General features: G+C 37.5%; 2 protein-coding genes across 2 annotated transcripts in view; both read right to left on the bottom strand.

The window, feature by feature from the left end:
* Positions 1–1,885: 1,885 nt before the first annotated feature.
* Positions 1,886–8,388, bottom strand: LOC117371056 (proliferation-associated protein 2G4-like). Its single transcript, XM_033966647.2, has 13 exons — positions 8,159–8,388; positions 6,817–6,945; positions 6,305–6,410; positions 5,894–5,963; positions 5,721–5,813; positions 5,103–5,166; positions 4,944–5,022; positions 4,783–4,861; positions 4,430–4,563; positions 3,308–3,402; positions 2,579–2,706; positions 2,111–2,164; positions 1,886–2,029 (listed from the first exon to the last, which is right to left on the bottom strand). The coding sequence occupies exons 1-13, from the start codon at positions 8,238–8,240 to the stop codon at positions 1,967–1,969; spliced, it is 1,176 nt and encodes a 391-aa protein (XP_033822538.1). The 5' UTR covers positions 8,241–8,388; the 3' UTR covers positions 1,886–1,966.
* Positions 8,389–10,799: 2,411 nt separating this feature from the next.
* erbb3a (erb-b2 receptor tyrosine kinase 3a) overlaps positions 10,800–22,441 on the bottom strand; it is a 38,831-nt gene continuing 27,189 nt past the window's right edge. Inside the window, exons 14-29 of the mRNA XM_033966293.2 lie at positions 21,698–21,827; positions 20,065–20,158; positions 19,193–19,347; positions 19,073–19,114; positions 18,113–18,254; positions 17,915–18,034; positions 17,493–17,591; positions 16,740–16,925; positions 16,043–16,198; positions 15,812–15,887; positions 15,084–15,230; positions 14,529–14,626; positions 13,692–13,874; positions 13,317–13,385; positions 12,456–12,714; positions 10,800–11,532 (exon numbers count right to left, since the gene is read on the bottom strand). Of these exons, the coding sequence (XP_033822184.1) occupies positions 10,811–11,532; positions 12,456–12,714; positions 13,317–13,385; positions 13,692–13,874; positions 14,529–14,626; positions 15,084–15,230; positions 15,812–15,887; positions 16,043–16,198; positions 16,740–16,925; positions 17,493–17,591; positions 17,915–18,034; positions 18,113–18,254; positions 19,073–19,114; positions 19,193–19,347; positions 20,065–20,158; positions 21,698–21,827 (2,678 nt within the window). The 3' untranslated portion in view covers positions 10,800–10,810. The remainder of the gene's footprint in view (positions 11,533–12,455; positions 12,715–13,316; positions 13,386–13,691; positions 13,875–14,528; positions 14,627–15,083; positions 15,231–15,811; positions 15,888–16,042; positions 16,199–16,739; positions 16,926–17,492; positions 17,592–17,914; positions 18,035–18,112; positions 18,255–19,072; positions 19,115–19,192; positions 19,348–20,064; positions 20,159–21,697; positions 21,828–22,441) is intronic.

The following is a 22,441-nucleotide window of genomic DNA, read 5'->3' as shown; positions in this document are numbered from 1 at the left end:
AAAGTTATCCAGTAATCAATCAAATCATTAGTTCTGATTTTTGGTTTGCAGAATTCATTTTAAAATAACGCCACTTATGCCAAATTAGTTAGCTCTTTTTGCATAGTTTCCCTTGTCAAAACCTGCAGTTCTGAACAGTCAGAAACAGTTAGGCAAATCAGATGTAACTGGCTGTGGTTACATGTACACTGAAAATCTGATTATTACTGGATTCTTGTAATTATAAGATTATTAAAATGACGTCTAACCAGCAAAATCATCTGGTTTCTTTGTAATCATGGTCCCTCTGTTCACTCACATTAGATATTTTTGCAGTTTGTATGTCATTTAGTGATGTGACTTTCGGGTCCTTTGTGGAATTCGAATCTCTTGGATCTGTTCCTTTCAAAGAGTCGTTCAAAAGACTGGATTTACATGACAGAAGACAATATGAGAACACATATTAACATCAAACTAATAAAACGTTTCATTAATAATAATAGGCTAATTAAAAAACAACCTTATTATGATGCCAAATATGTTTTTTGTACAGGAAGCTTTCACTCATGTTGCTTACTCTGCTTCTGTGCCGAGTCTTGTGTTTTATCAACGTGAATCACAATAAAAATGCATAAAAATTAGACATTCAAATAATCTTAAAGTTAGGAAATCAGAAAATAATCAGATTTTGATGTGCATGTGAATTTAGCCACTCTTCATGATGTTTTGATAACCTGGTGTCAGATTATTTGTGCTCATAAAGCCAGTGATCTATACTTCCAAAATGTGTAACCAACCTAAATTCATGTGTGCCATGTGTATCCAATCCAATCCATGTTATTATATAGCATAAAATAAAATAAAAAATTTAATTCCCAATATTGACATAAAATGAACTTGTCAAATATGCTTTTATAACTATATATTATAAATGTACTAAAACCAAACCAATCAAAAAAGATATATGAAAAACACCTTTATTATATCAGTTTTTCAGATTCAATTAGTATTTCACCCTCAGACTTCCGAACAAAATTATAAATTATGCATGATCCCACTTACAATCCCCTTCATGCCTTCGTATTCAGTGTTCTAATAAAAGCCTTCAAGATGGCCATAAATGTCCCTACATGTATTACATATTGTCAGGGTATCTTTAAAGGGATATATGGCATTTAAGAGATAAAATCACAGGACAGTAAGTATTTTATGATGAAAATGGGTCTATTAGTTTGAACTTGAGTTGTAAACCAATTAGTTGTATGTTAACAAGTATCCTTTGTGGTAGCTCAAAGACTGGATTAAAGGAAGCATTGTGTAAAACCAAACACTGTATCAAACCAAAATGTCCAATCACTGTGCAATAAAGAGATCATTTGCAAATAGATTTAAAAGCTCATAATTTGTTCTCACGGCACAAAAGTGGCACTAGCAGCTGTTATAAGTAGATATCACACACTTGGACGGTGGCCGTGGTTACATGTGCACTCAAAATTTGCTTAGTCTGATTTCTGGTGTCTATTAAAATATCACAAACAGCAAAATCAGTTCATTTCTCCCTCATCATGGTCCCTCTTATCACTCACCTCTGATCACTCACCTCTGATTTTGTAGTTTGCATGTCATTTAACTAAACTAAAAAAGGTCCATAAATCATGTTCCTGTGCATGTAAACATGGCCACTGTTATAGATTTTCCATCACTGAGAACATACATCCATGTCAAACAGTTATGATCATAATTATAGCACCAGATTTGGGTTCATAATGTTATCATTTCCCTTCAGTCTGTCTGCTTTAAAAAAATAACGTGACAGGGGAATGTTTCAGAAATATGTAAAATATCTTGGTCAAGTTCAACAACAGATTCCAGTTTTGTAAAAATTCGGCCATTTAATTAGTGAAACTTGTAGAAAGTTGAGGGAAATTTATTATCAATATTATAATATAATATTGTTCTTGGGTCTGGCAGGTTTCCAAAAGGCAGTTTATTCAGCTGCTTCTGTTTCGTCAGATGGCTGTACGGTTGCATTGGCTGCGGTTTTGGAGGCCTGAAAGTGCAAAGATAATTATTATTCAAAAACGGATTCAAACATATCTTTAGCACAAGACTCAAACAGTACAAGTTTTACCTTCTTTTTCTTCTTTTTCTGTGTTTTGCGGCTTGCAGAACTTTGTAGTAGTGCCTGGAAGGGAATAAAAGTTTTAATTGACTATTCTTTTTACACAATGCATTATTATTGGCCTTGAATTCAAGCTACTTCAAGCCAAAGGTGGAAATGGGTGACTCAGACATAGGTACAACTTTACATTCATCAAGAACAAGGATATCAATAACAGAATGCCTCATCTTTCAGTTATTTCAAGTATTAGTTAGACCTCTTATACATTTTCAAATTCTGCCCAAACTGTAACAATAATTGGAACAGTTCCCTGATAACCTATTCCTTCATATTTAGCTGTGTAGAGGTGAGACTGGGTCATATTGACTTGCATTTCTTTTCCTCATTTTTAATTTTTAGATCGTTTTTTCTGAATATTATCAACTTCAGACTGACTTGTATTTAAAACTGAGCGAGAAAGTGAATCTACATCTGTACCTTTAGATCTGCGTCCTGCACCTCGAGCTCAGATTTGTAGAGCTCTGGTTCAAATGGGCCGGAGGTGATTCTGTGAGAGCCGTTCGCCATCAGCAGCACTGTGTACTTAAACTGGGCAACAAACTCCCCTGTCAAAACAAACACACAGGATGGGTCATTATAAGGTGGCATTGAGTTCAGCATCTTCAACCTATTTTTTTGGCAAGTAGTAATTCACACATGTGCTTTAAATGTCCTATATTACACGAAATTGACTCTTGTGAGCTTTAAGCCATGTTACAATGTCGTTTTCTCCTCAAAAACATACCTGGAGTTGTGTTTTGTTTCATTCACATGTTTGAGTAACCCATTATTATTAGTCTACATGCTCAACGCTGAAAATGGTCTGTTCCACCTTGTGATGTCATGTAGTGGTAGCTTTCAAGTTAACAGCTACCCTTTGCCTTTAGTTCATTAAAGATTTTCAATTCCAAGGCTGAAATGATCCAAATGATTCTAATGAAGGTGTTTGGAGTTTAAAAACACTGGAGCACTTCCTGTATTACCACATGATGACATTACAAGGTGGAACAGCGTTTTCTCTTTAAGAAAAGAACTCAGCCTAAATACGCAGGATTTGTGTGTTAAACATGTGCGAATGTGAATTTGGCATGTTTTTGATGAGGAAACAACATTATAACATAGATCAATGCCATAATATGAATTTCATAAAAAATTCCATGAACATACCTTCTTTCTCATGAAGCACACTGAATGGCTGTAGCAGCTCATGTTTGGCACACTCCACCACTCCGAGACGTGCTTTTCCTTCATCCTCAAGCGCCCTGAAGGAGGAATACATAAATATGCCATCAACAAAAATATGGAAACATGTTCAAATGACCTTTTTATTGATTCTTTATTTAACCAGGAAAGTCCCTGAGATTTGAACATAATTTTCAGGGGGAGCCTATTGTACATGTTCTTGGTGGTAGGGGAAGCGCCTCTGTATTGTAGCGTTCCTGTGCAAGGAAACACGGCAAATTTCTTCTGGTTGTTTATTTTCTGAACTCAAGGGCTACTGTAGGCCACAACCCACATCAAAACAAGAGCAAAACAACACCAGTCTCAACTCACTAGAGCCATTCTCCAAAACAGACCAGAAACTGACCAACAGAACCTTCACTTTCAACTTGTTGGCATGGCAGTGTCACAACAAATGGTGTCAACTCTTACCTAAACACAAAATATTAGATTACAATATTTTCAAAGTGCATACAACTTTAGCAGACACCAGAGTGATCATGCCAGGGGTTAATACAGAGGGGAAAAATTGCTTCTACTACTACATTTTAGACCTTGAGCCAGCAACTAACTTATCTCCAGCAGCTACAGACAAATTTCATTCCATTTTGAAGGCATGTTATTCCAAGTTAGACCACAGGAAATACTAAGGCTAATATGTCCAAAAGTCAGAATAAAGCACAAATGACTTTTAATGGGTTTGTGTTTAACCTGGTAACTTGACCTGGTTGTGTCACCTGCTTGTCTCCACGGTTATAGCCAAGTTTAATGCCATACTATGGGACATTCAATGCCAATCAATAACATCTCCATTGAGATAAGCAGGGGGCATACTTTCCACCAGAACAATTACACAGTGTATTTAAAAGTAGTAGTGTAGTAGCGTATTAGGGCTTTGTATCTGAATGTACCTGCTTTCCTGTTCTAAGCCAACAACTAACTTATCTCCAGTAGATACAGACAAACAGACTATAATTACAGGAAATTCTGTATCCGATGTATCCAAAAGTCAGAATAAAGCACAAATGAGACTTTTAATGTGTTTGTATTTAACCTGGTGTACATTACCTCAGAGTGAAGGGCATGGTGTCAAAGCGTCGCTCCACTTCACTGAATAATGTCCGAGAGGTTTTGATTTTCAGGCCGTATTGTTTACTGGGGTCTCTCTTGTAGATTGTGGTTCTCAAACCTCCATCTCTGGCCTGAGAAAAAAAGACAAGTTTAATTTCAACTGTAAATGTCTCAATGTGATTACTTTGCCTGGATGTTCCACACTACTCCATTAAACTTTACTTGATTTGTGCATTTGCATTGTAATACAAATGAAAAACATGTATTTTTACTGAAAGAAGAATCACCACCAGAAATGTTCCAAAGTACACCTTTAATATGTGAATTACTACATTTTTACGGTTACCAACCTTTCCCTCTCCAGTGCTTATCAACACATCAACAGCATAGACTTCATGAACTTCAAATTCTGCCTTATCGTGGTCCTTCCTGGAAAAAAATATTTATCAGTAAAAACACTGATCATCTTTAAGAGCAAGAAATACTTTAAGAAGAACTGTCCAAACTGCACCTTTGCTGGTCTGTTGGATTCTGGATAATTGTCTTCACACCATCTATGACGTGTTGCTTAAGTTGATGGGAAAGCATACCTGCAAGAGTGATCACAAAATTATTAAAAATGGTTAAAAAATACAACCTTTTTAGCAAAAGACCCGACTCTTGAGTGTACCTTCAATGGGAGTACATTTGAAAGACTTGGCGATCTTATTCCAGGCCTCTGTCACCTGAGTGTTCTGAGAAAGATGGCAGCAATATTACTAAAAACTCAAACTGGGAAGTAATATGACTTGAACTGTTTTTAAATAAACTGATTTAACCTTATTTTTATTATTTACAGTGCAAGATACATTTTAATATTCCTAATTCCATGTACAAACAATGTGCCGACATACAAATCAGAATAATGGGCATGCAGATTTTAGCTGTAACTTTTCTAGATCTTTCACTTATGTGTCTCCATGGACATGTTACTGCTTTGCCTGGAGTATTCCACAATGTAGCATTAAATTTATCCATCTATTCATTATTTTTATTGCACAAATATATCTTGAAAAATGTGTAATCTTATCAAGTGGGCTTGTTGCTCTACAGATCTGACCAGTAACTTGGCCTGATTGTATCACCTGTTTGTCCCCATGGTGATAGCTAAGTTTAATGCCATACTGTGGGACAATCGACACCAATCAATAACATCTCCATTGAAAAAAAACAACCTTCCAACAGAATAATTACATAGTGCATTTTAAATGAGTGTTGTAGTGTATTAGGGCTTTGTGTCTGAATGTACCTGGTTTCCTGGTCTGACGAGGCGGAGCGCTGCCTCTGCACACAGATGAGCGGCAGTGATGACGTCAGCTTTGCGGCCGGTGACTGGGTTTTCCTTCAGAGGGACAATGGGAGGTTAAGGCTTCATTTCTGATAAAGATGGTACATTATTACAAAAACAGAAAAACAAATTACCTTACTGGCTCCAACAACAAAGCTGTGAGCTACATTAGCAATGAAGCCATCAACATGAACCCCCAGATCTCTGCATTAAAGGAAATAGATCATATTAACTGATAATACATTTTAAGAGCAAACAAAAAGTAAGAGGAAACAAACACTAAATCAAACCTTAAGAAGGAATATAATTTTGAGGGAAGGACTCATTGTGAATGCAGGGGAGCAACAGTTCAAGCTAGATTAAATGGACCAGACAAGCAGAGAGCCAAAAGAAGTTGGAATAAAACTGCAGAGGCTAATGATCGGACATTATTATCTAGAAACATATTATTCATATTATTGTGGTGTTGCTTGTGTGGCATTGTATACATCAGATACTAAAAAAATAAAATTAGGCCTAGATGTTAGACAGAAATTGTTTCTTACACTTTGACCAAGTCGCCGTCCTTCAGGATGACATCGGGGTCGCTCTTCAGAGGAGAGAAGTGACAGACGCAGTGATTGACTGAAACACTGGTGGGAAAGGCAGTACCTGCAAAAACCAAAGACATGTTTATTTACAAAAAATACAGCTAATGCAATACAGAAATATTATTATTATTATTTTTGTCTTTTTTTCTGCCATTATTCTTCCATTTTCTTCCATTATTAATGCAAATATGTGTTATACTAGAATTACTGGTGCATATCCATTATAAAAAAACAAAACAAAACTGGTTTAGTTTATGCTACATTTCGCACCAGGCAGGTTTAATCCTCCAACAAATCAAATTTTCCCTGAATCCTCGAATCCATTTATCAAGTCAAGAGTCATATTATTTGAACAATTTTACAAAAATAATTGTATGAAGTTTATCACACCCCCCACACACCCCAGAGAACATTTTTTTTTTTAACTGTAATTATATTTTCGGTATATTATGAAATAACAAGCTCACCTTTCTTCATCTCCTTCTCCTTCTTGAAGACCTTGGCCGTCTCCTGATTGATGTAGGCGTCTCCCTTCTCACAGAGACTGAGCACAGACACCTCGGGCTTGGCTGCATCCACAACCAGCTTCAGCGCTCCTGGACGACAAGACAACAAAATGTTAAGATACAAGTAAATAAACAGGTATAAATTATGTAGAATAGACAGGTTGTAATTGTATTTAACCATGTTTAAATTTTGTGTGCAGGGGTTCCTGGTGTGACGTCCCAGTCTTTCTTGTATAACAAAACTCATTGATCAATAAAAACACATGAACCCCCAGACAAATAATAATTTATATGAGGTTATTATTTATGTGGATGCTATAAATGTTTTATTATTTCGTAACAGGCTGAATAGAATTACAAATGAGTTCATCAGATGGACAGCTCATGTTAGGTGTTTCTGGAGGTTAACTGTCAAAAGACAATTCTGATAATATGGACTAGACTGGAGAAGAGATTTGAAATAAGTCTGAAAGAATGCTCTCTGAGCAGCAGACCAAAAAGGGTTCAAAGAGATAGTCAAAATGGACGTAAAGTTAGTCAGTTGGTAGAGATGACAATGCAGAAGACAGGAGAAGGTTTTTCCTTGTTAGATCATTTGATGGGTGGAGAATTAAACTTTACCAACTATTACAGTATCAGTATCCAAGCTTTTACACAAGTTGTTGAGCCTGTTGATGAATGACTTTGAATAGCAGCCTGCATTTTTAATATTGCTATGTAGAGTTGTTATTTAATGTCAAGTGTGTTTTGCACTGTTGACTCATGAATACTTCATAACACCTGTCACTTTAAATAACTCAGTTCAACAGTACTTCATCTATTTGTACTGTCCATACTGTACATTATACATTTATATTCACTCAAAATCTATATATATCTAACACATTATTGTTTGCATACCTTAATTTTATTATATTATATTTACTACTATTACTTTTTATTTTGCACCATATTACGGAAGAAAATTCCTAGTTTGTGAATTTTGTTCATTGACAATGGCAATACAACTTACTGAAATTCTGACTCCATTGATGGTTTAATTTTGATTACCAGGCTACGGGCACAGGTCACTATTCGCACTTTTATTTAACGACACACTTGTTCAGTGTGTCACAAACAAGATTTTAGTCCTGGTTAATTAATTAAGGACAGTTACAACAGCACAGCACCTGCTAACTAGCTGTAGCCGCTCAGTGTCACATATGAGCGCCTCGCATGAACCACATGGTGCCGTGGGTCGGTGCCCAGAGGCCGAGTCCCGCAGCTAAATGCTCCACCACGCTGTCAAACAAACTCTACTCACGGTTGGCGATCTCTCCCGCCATCTTGTACTTCGTGACCACCAGATCCTCGGCGATGGTCTGCTCTGGCTCATCGTCAGACATGTTGGCAGTGAAGTTTCAGCAGCCTCTCTCGCCTTCTGCCTGGTGCTAATGCTAATGCTAACCCGCGCCGCTATGCCAACGTGAGTGCGTGAGTGCAGCGTGCGTCCGCCAAGCGCTGCACAAGCCACGCCCACACGAGGACGAAGGGGCTGACGTCACATGAACGGCAACGAAATATGCGCGCCAAAAACTCTGACATCAATGATTTTATCTTTTCAGCCGTGTGTTATTTTGACTTTATAATAACTATTTGGGTGAAATTCAATAGCAAGTTACATTTCTGCAGAGTTTGGCAGAAGTAACAGTCAAACATCTACTGGTCATATAGACTGTAAGTTATGGATCTTAAAATATAATATAGATACACACTGTGCACAATGTACAAATATAATGCAGCATTGGCCGTATAGCAGCTACATTCTGGTCATTTTGGTTAAAGCCACTTTTTACATCTATAGCAATATCTATCTCTTTTCATACAGGAATGTGTGACTTCCACTCTGGGAGGGTTAGAAAAGACTGATGCAATCTCACCTTGTTAGACTCCGCTTTAGACACTGGAGCCAAATGTGGCCTTCAGGCCTGCTGCTGAACTGGCCCGAATGATCATAGGTAGTACACCTAAGTAATTCTACCACTAACCACAAACACTGTGTTGTGATACACATCTAAAGTGATTGCCCCAAGTCTTATCCTAGGTGCAGTGGCTCTGTCAAAGCTATGTTAAATGCATCCATCTGAACTGACTGTTTGGACCACTGGTCTGTGGCACTCTGTGGCTTCGAAAATGTTTTTAAATGCAGCACTCAAAAGTTTGTGACTATGACCTATGAATATGACAGGTGATAGACTGTGTAAGATGACCTGCTGTACTCAAGAAAACTATTCCAAATCCTTTATTGGGAGAGCAGAAGTATTATGGTTGCCTGTTTTGCCTTCTTACTTGGGCACAGCAATACCATAAGTTACAGCCATTTGCAAAAATAGACTATAGAACCAAACAGGCACTCAGAACCCTCCCACTTTGGGAACCTCAAACTTTAAGTTTACTTAAGGTTTAGTTTTACTTAAGAATAGAGATATAACATATCATATGCTGAAACTAGTAGGCTATTGTATGTCTATTCTGACTTGAAAATGGTAACAAAAAAGAAAAAAATAATAATATAAAATGACTAGGCCCTATATTAATCATAATCAAGTTGTTTGAAGTCCCACTCAAATATATAAATGAGTCAAACTCCATATTCAAAATACTTTATTGAATACAAAACATGAACAAAAAAAAATTATAAACAAGTTTTTAAAATCCATTTGTTCTTCAGGGACATCGTTGTTCATTTATTTTTTTGTAAACAACACACAAAAATAGCTTGTGATAGGTAAATATCTCATTAGTGTTACAACTCAGTGCTGTTAGTTTTGGAAATGCCCATTGTCCACCTGGATAATATAAAAGATACTGTCAGTCCATAAAGAAAAATAGATCTATGTACATTGTTGAGTAAAAATGTGTAGCTACATTATCGGCTTGGTTTGGATTGCATTTCCATCTATAGTCCTTCATTAATACAGCTCAGTTGCAAGACACAGGGTACAGGGCTCAAAGAAGTTAGTTTGCAACCTTTCTGCTTTTTCCTTGGGATAGGTACTCAGCGTTCTTTGCATTGTATTCACCTTCACTAAGGGCAGAGGAGTGGCAGCCATTCTGTGCATATGGTCCCTCAGACGTACACAGTCAGACAGGCGATAAACAAGATATGAGCCGAGGAGAATGTTTGGACGTTTGAGGGCAGTGCAATAGTTGAAGAGAGTTGAATAATTTTCCTCCATTAAAGAAATCCAAACATTTTTTCAATGACTGTAAGGCTTTCTCAGGCATAGGTACAGTTTTGGACCAATATAGGTTAAGTACACTGCATTTTCCACACTGTTTAATGACACTGGGGCAACTTGCCTGGAGCAGTGAGCGACTGCAGTTTCCTCATCTCCCGATCTTGAGCTTGGGTTGGTCAGCACTACCCAGCCTGAGGATTAGACTATTACTCTATTAGTCCCCTCCCTCCATGTTTGTTTCACTGAGGGGACCAGTCTTTTGCTGTAGCTGGTCCCAGAGCCTGGAACAATCTTCCTCTGTGCTGTGTAGAACAGCCCAATCTATAAATATTTTTTAAATCTTTGTTGAAAACTCATGTGTTTGCATTACTTTTTAACACAAGCTGAGGGGAACAGTTGTATTGTACAGCACTTTTGGCAGCTGTGGTTGTTTTTAAATGTGCTTTATAAACACATTTAACTTGACTTGACTCTGTTCTAAACATGTTTGAATGTAGTTATCACCATGTAGTGATTTGTACCCTAATGCGCAACTCCTTGTCTCATAGCCTCATTTTAGATTTTAGGTTGCCATTTGAACATTTTTAGATGAGTTTGGATGTCATGTCTTATTAAATGCCTATAAGGGTGCACTAGCCAAGCCCCTGCTCACCGCCCATGAGAACTTGTTGTCAGATTGACATCAAAGATGCCAAACTAACCACTGGTCCTTCCCTTTAAGACAAAAGTTTTCTTCATGTGGGTACTGCATTGCTCTTCATGTACATTCTGCTGTGCCAGTAATCTGGATTATCAAATGATCTATCAACCGAAGCTGTGTCTCCGATCCCCACTCCTGCTCTCACCTTCACATAGGCGTCAAACCCGCTCCTATGGCCCTGTGAACTCAGCCCCTCTCTCCCTAAGTTCTGATAGACCACTGCCTCCCCTCTCCTCATCACGGCATAGGAATCCATGTCTTCGTATTGCTCCTCCTCCTCTGCTCCTTGTATCCTCAATTGGTTTCGATCTTGTAGTGCTTGGTGTAGTTTGGGTTGTCGGTTTGTGTAGTGGTAATCTTCATCATAATCATCTTCATCTCTATTGATTTTTGTGGGAGGAGGAGGGGGCAGGTCGTGAGTAGGTGGGGACTCTCCGCTGCATCTTATGTCCATATATTCATACTGAACTTCGCTAGACCCAAATTGGTCCATATCTGGCCCATTGAAAGATCCTCTGAGTTCTGGTGTAGGTGTGATGTCTCCAGAACTGGTAGTTGCATATGACGACAAAGAAGAGGTGCGTATTTTCTTATTGCTGGTTTTACTGCGTTGGCTGGGGTTGCGAGTTGAAGTTGAAGATCTCTGTCTGTTCATGTATTCGTACTCGGTGTCATCGGGGTCATCCAGGAGAGGGGCTGATGGGCAGTTTCTGATGGACTTGATGGAGAGGACGCGCGGTGGAGACAGCAACATGTCTGGAAAACAATTGAAATACATTTTGAAATATATTTTGGGCATATTAGCATAACACAATTAATAGCATCCCACGGTATAATAAAAACATATTCCATGGTGGTTAGGGCCCCATTGTTCATCAGTGGGATGATATATTTCCAAGACTAAGTGTTGTATATGTTTTATAATATGGCTACAATAGCTCAGTCCGAAAGGTGGTGGTTCAAGTTCCGTTCTCGACATAAAACATAATTGATTGAGCAATCAGATCCTATGCCCCACAGGTTGGCAGTGCAATTCCAACAATTCTCACAAATGAATACTGTCATTATGTCCTTGGGCAAGACACTTAACCCACCTCGTCCCCAGTGTCTGTGTACACTGGTGTGTGAATGTGTGTGTAAAACAGATTTTTTTCTATTTTTTGGAAAAGAAAACATCAGCTTAAAGTGGGCAAGGATAAAATGTAGGCGTCAGAATCACATTTAATTTAATATAGTATAGTAACCCTTGTCTGCCAAGTCCTAAATGCAATAGGTTAAAAATTTGCTCAAGTATCAGAATGGATAAATATCTGTGTAGAGAGATTGATGGAGAGAGAGAGAGAAAAAGAGAGAAAGAGAGAGGATAATAGAGGGAGAGAAAGAAGTTTTTACTAATACTCAACCCTATTCACAGGTTTCAAGCTATGGCAACTGTCCTCTGTGGTCATGGCAATTAAGGAATTACAATCATAATATATGTTTTGAATGGGGAAAGGTCCTGTAAGGGTCTTCATAAAGTCCTTCAAATCAGGAAGGAATTGTTTGCCTGGAAACCCATGAATAGAAATGAGTAGAATAGAAAAAGACTAGAATGAAATAGAATAGGATTTCAAATAATTGTTTAACTCGTCAAGGAATTAACAAAGTAGTCTTGAAATTAAAACAGAAACAAAAGTCACCTCTCTCTGGACTGTCCCGTGGTAGCACATATCCATTCTGGTCCTCCTCCTCGAGCTCAGGAGAGGGGGTCTCAGGCGGCCCCCCTGACAGACTGTCCCTCTGAGACATATAAGCACTGTCCTCCCTGGGCCTCCTCTGCTTTAGACTGCCCCCTACTGACACTTCCTCGCTCTCCAGCTCCAATGTGCCCCCACAGCCCTCAGAGCTCTCCGAAACCGTCCGAGCTGAGTCCAGGCGTGATCGGGACTGGAACAGAGCCTAAACAACAAAACAAAGAGACGTTATGTAGGCCAACGGTTCTCAAACTTTTCATTCCATAGTACCACTTAAGTCTAATATGTAGCTTTCCAAGTACAACCAGATCTAAACCCAGACTTTATCAGGTCTATATTAATGCTGAACATGGTCTAAAATGAAATGAAACAATGGATAAGGTGGTTCAATAAGAATAATAAACTCAAAGAAAGGACAAAAGGACAAAACATGAATACACGTGTCTCTAAAATAAACAAAAACTCAAATTGCAGAGGGCCCTGTGTACCACCAGACAAACACGGATGTAGATAGATCTAAGTGGCTGGTTTATAAGGGAAAGTCATAAATTGGAATTATATTAACAATATTTATGTATGTAAGGTTAACCTGTCTGCAGAGGAAGTATAGAGTTGTTGCCATCATAACTTAAGTAATGCATTTAGATGACTGACTGTAGGACAAGAGGCTAAGCTTCAGTTCATAACACATTTGTTTTATCAATGATATATCTTTTGTAATTGTTTAGACATATAATTATAATGACAATTAAAATGTTATTAATTGCACAGCCCAGGTATAATATATGATCATAGTTTCTCTCATACCTGTGCATGGACATCCACTCCAGCGGTCATGGGAAGATATCCAGTCTCACCAGCCGTTGGAATTTGCACCTAAAAAACAAATATAGTACCTGAGTATAATATGAATAACAATAGACTCTGTGGACAGCAGCATGTTTGCTAGCTCACTGTGTCTCAAAGCTAACAGTCACTTTTATTAAAATCAGAAAACATAAAATAAACAACCAAATAAATTAAAATAAAGACTACCTAATTATTTTTACATGTAGAATACTTCATGTTAAATTACAGGGCTTTGAAAATGCTGTGTTGTCACCTGAACACAACCTATTCAGTGTCCATCTTAGTATCTCTTATGCTCTTGTCTTTAGAGTCTCTGTGGTGAGGAGGGCTTACCCTGTGGCTGTCCATGCGTGAGAGGCGGGACAGACTCCTGGACTGGGACAGATATTGGGGCGGAGCCAAAGTGTCCAGATCCTCCTCAGGGTCCAGAGCGTATTCAACCTCCTCCAGCTCATCCAGGTCCACACTGCGCTGGGCCTGTTCATCTAAGGCTGAGTCGGGCTGAGAGCAGTCCTCCTGAGAACACAAGTACATTTTAAAATGGATACTTTTTACTTTTACTTCACTAGATTTGACAGCATGTATCTGTAGTTTCTATTCCACTACATTTTTGAACTGGACTGAAAAATAAAAGTATTTTTTTATTACTGTTTGAGACCTGCTGAAAGCCTGAGGGGTTTATTTTTAACATGTTTGTAGTTTGAGGAAACTGCTAAAAAACACCGACTGATTCATTTTTTTCTGTTGAACAAAATACAGTACAAATCTTTATCGAAATCACTACATTTGAAGCCTTATAAGACCTCAAAATCTACACAAAATACTTTTTCTTTTCACTCTTTAAGTACATTTTTAAACAAGTACTTTAATCCTTTTACTTAAGTAGATTTTTTCAGGTGATACTATTATTTTTACAAGTATTTTTTGCTCTCAAAATAATATCTGCACTTTAACTTAAGTAGCAAAATTGAGGCATTCTTCAACCATTGTAGTTTTGTGATTCATTGATGTAAAGCAATAATCCCTTTGATATAGTTTATTTAAATTTTTTCAGCTCGAACCAATTGTACAAACTTATATCTCATGTATTCTGTATCAAATTCCAGTACACTCAGATAAAACATGAATTAATTTCCAATGGAGTCTCTATACGAGTGGTCTATGTCTTACCTTGATGACCAGGTATCGAGGTGGGTCTCTGGCCATTCTGGTAAACTCACTTGCCAGTTCTTTGAATGTGGGTCTGATATTCTCATCGATCATCCAACCTGGTAAAAAGACAAATACAAAGTTATCATTTTATAGTTAAAGGTACTATGTTACACAACATTGACTCTTGTAGAGTTTAAGCATGCTATAATACTGTTGGCTCCTCAAAAACAGACCTGGAATTATGTTTTGTTTCATTCACACATGTTTGAGTAATTCTTTATTATAAGACTGTCTACATCTCCAAAGCTCAAAATGCTCTTTTCCACCTTGTGATGTCATGAAGCGGTAGTTTTCAAATTAACAGCTACCTTTTATGTTTAGTTACATTGGCAATTCCTTGCCTGAAATCATCCAAATGATAAAATACATAGGTTTTGTGTCTTAAACATGAGTGAATGAAACAAAACAACTTCAGGTCTGTTTGAGGACATTATAACATAGATCAGAAAGTTTACAAATTTACAAATTTACTCTGCAACTATGAAGGAATATTAAAGTAAAAATAACCCTCACATTTAACCATGACCATGTAAACGTCGATGGTGCAGATTTGGGGCTGTGAAAGTCTCTCTCCTTTCTCCAGGAGGTCGGGCACTTCCTGTGGGCGCATGTTTGTGTACGGCTCCACCCCATAAGACATCATCTCCCAGATCGTGACACCTGGATCAGGGATACACAGCACGTGAGAAAATTCATTCATTCATTCATTCATTTAAAGCAGTGGTTTTCAAACTTTTGACACCGAGTATCACCTAATAGATTTCAAACAGGAAACAATGACTGCTGTAGTTCTAAACAAAAAACAGCCCAAAGCATGACAAAAAGGGAATAAAACAGAATGTAAACCATACCATAGGGACTACTTGATAGACTGCCTGAATATCTCACTTGTTTGTTTAACTTTGAAACAGAACCTTTTAGTACAAGATCACATGATTGTCTACGTTGAAAAACTGGCAGCACTAGAACTAAAATGGGGAAAAAAGCTTTTGGTTGTTTTGCTTCTCAGAAATGGAATATATTTCAAGGACATGCAAAACGAGATAGACTGGGGCCACTAATGCACTATAATAATCCGGTGATAAACATTTATACTCACACCTGCACCTGTTTTTAATGTGTAAATGGATTTATGCAGTCTTTTTTTTCTGTATTTTAAACAGGGCACCCATATAAATAAACATAAATGAAACACAGTCTATGCTCTAAAAACAAATTTATAAGAATGCAGTAAATCTCACCGTAGCTCCAGACGTCGCTCTGGTGTGTGTATCTACGAAACAAGATGCTCTCTAAGGCCATCCATTTGATCGGAGTCTAAAAAGAGAAAAACATACTTTAAAACATAGTCGTCATAATCTTGTCTTTTACATAGAAAACAGGACATTATTTTAGTTTTTGAAGAATATTTTGACTAGCTTCAACATATTTCCTTTCTTATTTTTTCTATTAAGATTTTTTACTCCCCTCACCTTAGCCTCGTTGTAGTAGTACTTTTTGTCATCGGGATATACCAGGTCGGCCACTCCATAGTCTGAGATTTGAGCTGTGTAGTTGTTTCGCAGCAGCACGTTTCGAGCCGCCAGGTTTCTGTGTACCATCCTGTTCTCCTCCAGGTAATACATGCCCTGGGGAGCATAAGAAAACATAATTCCACTGTTAGCGAAAACATTTGTAGAAGTTATGTAGGGTTACTAGGGTTACCACTAATAATTAATGTTTCTATGGCTATATCGACCACTAACACTTTGACATTTACCACAATGTATACTACTTTTATGACTACTAATACTACTACTACCACTACAACTAACACTATTACTCTTGGCACGACAACTACTACTATTATGACTACTACTACTCCTCCTACTCCTCCTACCAATACACCTACCAGCTACATCTACTGCAACCTTTACAACCTCTATGGCTACTACTACGACTACTATTGCTAATACAACAACCAGAACTACTTCTTCTACTCGTCATGACAACTTCTTGTAGACCTACCGATGCTAGTATTACCATTATAGTGATATTTTAACTACTAAAACTTTTTATAGTAGTAAAATATTGACTAACAATAGTTAAATATGTTGGCTGTAATCAAATATAAATAGTAACTTTTAACTCATTAAATTGACCCAGTTTAGTGTCCCGTGCCTTCCTCACCTTGGCGATCTGCACACACCAGTTGAGCAGCCTCTGTGGGGTGAGTTTGTTCCTGTGTTTTCGGACGTGCTCGAGCAGAGAGCCCTGAGAGCTGAGCTGAGTCACGAGCTGCAGACTCTCCCCGGGGCAGATACCCAGGATTCGGACCACGTTTATGTGGTCCAGACTCCCCATCACCATCATGTGCTGTAGAGAGGAGACAATATGTGTTAGCAGTATGGTCTGAAGAGCTGCTTATGTTACGGCTACTACAACTTTTACTGCCAACTAGAGATAGACCAATGTATCGGATGGCCAGTATTTGCACTTTTTAGCGCATTGGCTATCAGTCTTAAATCTCCAGCTCAGGCCGATATTTTGTTTTGGCCGACCTGCTGTCTAAAGGGTACACACAAAATTTTATTTGAACAGTTTAATGCAAATAGATAACTGCTCAAAATGTAGTAAAAAATTGGTGGTAAAAAGGGACTGTAGGTGAGGATAATTTAGTGAAAATAATCAAAATCAGCCCTACATATCAGCCACGGGTTGCGATAGATTCTAAATAATCGACATCGGCCATGAACAAACAAAAAAAATGTATCAGTCGACCTCTACAACCAACTACATCTAGTACAACGTATACCTTTATGGCTACTACTACTGAAGTTTCCACTACTTAAAGTTTACTAAAACTACTACTTCTATAAACTGCAGCAGTACTATGTGTGTGTGAGGTCAGTCAGTAAATGTTTGTATGGGCTGTTTCATTACATCTGTGAGTTCAGAAAAAGTCTGTCGTCCCGTTCGGTCGTTAATGGTCTTTATGGCCACAGGAAGTTTCACTGTGTCCCCCTCAGGAATCCACACGCCCTGAAAGAAAGATAACAAACACTTAATATCTCTAATAAGGCAACAAGATTAATCACAACTGAATCAAGAACACAAACTGGAGCAATCAGTGAATTACAAAGAAACAAAATAGCTCATCTTTATTTATCTAAGGGGACGTCCACACTTGCAAAATCATCGCATCAAAACTGGGACTAAACCAGGACTAAACCAGCTCCACATTTGATGTTAAACTGAGCCAATAAAGGACATAAATTGCAAATCACAATCACAATAATATTCACAAAATTTGAAATTTTTCAGAATTATTCACCTTTATGACAGACAGAACCAGTGAGTCTTACCTTATGGACAGTTCCAAAGACTCCATTTCCCAGAGGTTTGATTTTCCTGAGTTCAGACGGCTTCAAAATTCGGGCACAAACTTTGGGTCCTTTCTCTCCGGGGTCCAGTGGCTCAAATCTCTGAAACAAAAACACAAAACACATTAAAAAGCAATCACTCTGAATTGCTTCTGGTTTGACCCTGGTTTAACCCCTTACCTCTCCGTTCTCCATGTATCTTCTCATGGCCCTTTTGCGGCGGATGGCGAGGCCTCTGCGATATAAAAGCGTGAGAGCGAAGATGGAGATGGCGACGAACAAGATCGTGATGACACCCAGGACGATCGCAAGGATGTTCAGACTGGAGAGAGGAAATAGTTGAGTTTTTTTATTTGTACATGGACTTTTGCTTCAGTAAAACATTGTAGATATTCAAAAGAGACGCTTTCCAAGTCAAACAGAACAAAACCAGGCCTAAACAAGGACTGGATCATTATAAAAAAGGACTAAACAACTTCTAGTAGGTATAAGTTAGGACAAAACAATTGTGTAGCTCCATAGGCTCCATGGTGGAACATAAAAAAGTAAAAATAGTACTGTACGTAAGTAAACATTTTAGATATCTATAATTTACTTAAGTACATTTAAAGCGGATACTTTTTACTTCCACTTCACTGCATTTTTTTAACTGGACTGAAAAGTCAAAGTATTTTTTTTATTGCTGTTTGAGACCTGCTGAAAAGGGTGAGGGTTTATTTTTAAACACAGTCATAATATAAGCAAATAAAAATGAACAAAACGCAGCACAAATCTTCATCAAAATCAATACATTTGAAGCTTTATTAGACCTAACAACCTGTGTGAAATACTTTTACTTTTTACTCTTTAAGTACATTTAAAAACATGTACTTTAATGTGTTTACTTAAGAAGATTTTTTCATGTGATATTTTGACTTTTACTTGAGTATTTTCTTGCTCTGGTATTGGTACTTTTACTTAAGTAACAAACTGAGTACTTCTTCTACCACTGCACAGGCTAAAAGAGAATGTGTTACACCAGAACAGAATAAGCTTTCAATGCCATTAGACTAGTCAGGCATAGTTTCAAACTATGCAACCATCTTAAATTGAGTATTATTGGCTAAAACATGTTTCATAATAAGATAAACTGTTGATTACCTGGCCACCCCAATACAATCGTTGAGTCCTGGACCTGAACATCTGCAAAGACAAAATTATATGTTTAATTTCCCATAATGCTCCACTCTCACTAATTTCCTGGTTGCCCAGTGTCCTTACCCCTGGGTGCAGTTGGAGTGGCAGGGCTCACAGCTGCCTCCCTTGTTGGGGTATTTGAAGATGACGCCCTCTCCGGCCATCAGGCCCTGAGGGCACGAGGGCACGCAGTGAGGACCATCCTGAAAGTTTGCACAGGACACGCACTGGTCTGCCCCCTATAGGTAAAGGAGACAATTAAAGAAATTAAAGAAATGGAAGAAGTGGAGAAGAGAGGTCTAGCGACACAAATACCCATGAGTTAGTGAGGCCTTAAGACAATTTCCACAATTTATGTTAATGCAAATTAAGTACAGTAAATTTAGCTTTTTTCTGTAAAATTTAAATATAAAACTTTAATTCTAAACTAATGTAATGCTTATTTAGGCTGTATCGTATTTATTTAGCCTATTTCCAAGCTAAGTTATCACTAACAGGTAGGGCTTTGTGCACCATTGGTTGGGAAACTTGGAATAAATAAATGGTAAAAATTAATATGGCATACAAGCAAAATTAATACCGGTAGTTTATCCTTCCAGTATAATTTAGACACAGATGTTGTTACCCACTAGGGGGCAGCAGAGCACAAAGCATGCTATAATATAAGACGCATGCCAAGCCTCCCATGTTGCTAGAATATGTTCATTTTGGTGGTATGTTAGGGCTGTGACTGACTCGCATATGGATTTTTTTGTTTAATTTTGCATTTTGGATTATCTTGAGTAACTTCTGAATAAGAGAAGGCAAAACAGTCAGCACTGCAAAATTTAAAGACCCAAACATAATGGTATGAAGATTTTTGATACATTCTAGTCTAGATTTCTAAATGGTGTGATTTTGTATAATTTTAATTGATTTTTGTTGAAAAACACTGGTCTATGCCATCATCAGCTCACCGGTCCGAGGCAGGTGTTTTTTCCCTCCTGCACTTTACACTCAGAGTGACAGGGAAGACACTCCCCAGACGCACTCGCAAACTCACGACGCTCTCTGGAGAAAAACACAGACAGAAATAAACTTACAACAAAGAACTGACTCAATCTAAGAAATCAATACCGAGATACTAATTACTTCTTAAACTACTATCACAGTGAATAAGTATAGTAATAAGTATAACAAATAAAAAATCACACATATAAGACAAATCACGCATATATCTTTAAACTACTGTAAGAACATATGGTAATATTAAAGAAATCACTGTTATTTTGCTTTGAAAATTAGAGTTTGTTGAATAAAAACGTGTGCATTTAGTATGTTCTATCAAAATATGTGGAATCAAGCTATTCTTTAGTAGCAAAATTGAGTTTGAAATGTTGGTATATTGTTTTTATCATTATTATTATTAAAGGAACAATACATGTGTGTGTCTGGTGTATGAATGTGTGTGTGAATATGTGTGTGTGTGTCTGGTGTATGAATGTGTGTGTGAATATGTGTGTGAATGTGTGTGTGAATGTATGTGTGTGGGGGTGTGCGTGGGTGTGTGTGTGTGAATGGGTGAGTGGTTCCTTGATGTAAAACACTTTGAATGTCTTGAAGGTGGAAAAGTGCCATATAAAAATGTGACCTGCCCCTGTCTAATTCAAACAGCAGGTGTCTTTTTTTAATGACTGAAATTGACATATGAAATGCATTACTTAATTTGAGCTATTTTTAACCCTTTTAAAATGCATTTAAATTGTGTACTATTACTATGAGCCTTACAAATACAAAGGTGTGATGCCATCTGAACACTACACCTCTAATACAAACAAATGATAAGTTAATGATAAGAATTAATGATAAAATGTGTATCTGACACGCAAGAAAACAAATTAAATAATAACTAAAAATGACGCAAGCTATAACAGAAAACTTGTCAGAAATATTCAAGAAAAAATGAACTAATTCAAAATCAAAAACAAGAAACCAATCAAAGAGACAGATATTCAGAATTCACATTGTAGGCTGAAATAATTATCGTTATTTTTGCAGTATTCCTTGGTGAAGAATATTTGTAAATACTTTCCATCTCGCTAAATGAAGCATTAGTAAAAAGACAGTTTGCAATACAGTATATTTTCAGTTGATATTGTAGAAAAATATAATGTTCAAACAGGTTGAAATCATCCAAATGATTCTAGTGAAGGTGTATGCAGTTTAAAACCACAGTGAAACACTTCCTGTAACAGAGTGCTTTCCATTTGAGAGAATAACTCAGCCTAAATAAGCAGGGTTTGTATGAATGAAACAAAACACAACTGTGGGTATGTTTGTGATGAGGAATCAACATTATAATAACATAGATCAGTAAATAGCATAGTATGGGCCCTTTAAGCAATAAAAACACCAACAATTTAATAAATGCAAGATGGATAAGTTACAAAGTGCACCTTCTGTTTAAATATGTAATGTCATTGTACAAAGATAACACATGTGCGCAGTTTAATACACCTCTAAATCAAATAGTGTCAGTGATGATTCAGGGACAGCTCATTGATATGGTATTGATAAGTTGTAGGTGTATTTGTGTATCTTTGGACTGACCCGGACAGAAACATGCACTCCGACACGCAGGTCCCTCCTCGGCTGTAGTTTCGGCAGGACACGCATTGATCAGGACCAGGGCCCCAGCACCCATCAGAGCACAGGGGGTCGCAGATGTGCCCCGCCATGGCTACAAAGAAATATATAAACAACAGTATGGTTAGAGTGGAGGAAATAGGAGTGTGCAAACTGGTTCAAGTTGTTATATATCTCTGGAGATTTGTACTTTGCTATTCTTGGGGACGATGACCAGTAAGGCTTCAGTAACCATGCTCGAGAAAACTTGCACAAAGTGAATTCTTGTGAGCTTTAAACCATGTTATAATGCTGTTACCGCATCAAAAATAACCGAGGTTGTGTTTTGTTTCATTCACAAATGATAATACTTTTTTATTAGTCTGTCTACATCTCCAGAGCTCAAAATGCTCTGTTCCACTTTGTGATGTAATGAAGCCATAGTTTTATCTACCTTTTACCTTTAGTTCAGTTGAGATTGGCAATTCCAAGGCTGAAATTATCAAAATAATTCTATTTAAGGTGAATGGAGTATAAAAGCACTTCCTGTATTGCCACATGACATCACAAGGTGGAATAGAGTGTTTTCAGTTTGAGAGAAGAACTCAGCCTAAATATACAGGGTTTCTTTATTAAATATTTGTGAATGAAGCAAAACACAACTTCTGCTGTGTTTTTCATGAGGAACATTATAACATAGATCAGAAAAGAGTGTAAAATAGGCCCTTT

Source organism: Periophthalmus magnuspinnatus, chromosome 5 (assembly GCF_009829125.3).
Source record: "Periophthalmus magnuspinnatus isolate fPerMag1 chromosome 5, fPerMag1.2.pri, whole genome shotgun sequence".
NCBI lineage: Eukaryota > Metazoa > Chordata > Actinopteri > Gobiiformes > Gobiidae > Periophthalmus > Periophthalmus magnuspinnatus.
Note: the sequence above shows the minus strand (reverse complement) of the source record. Positions and strands in the feature narration are given on the sequence as shown.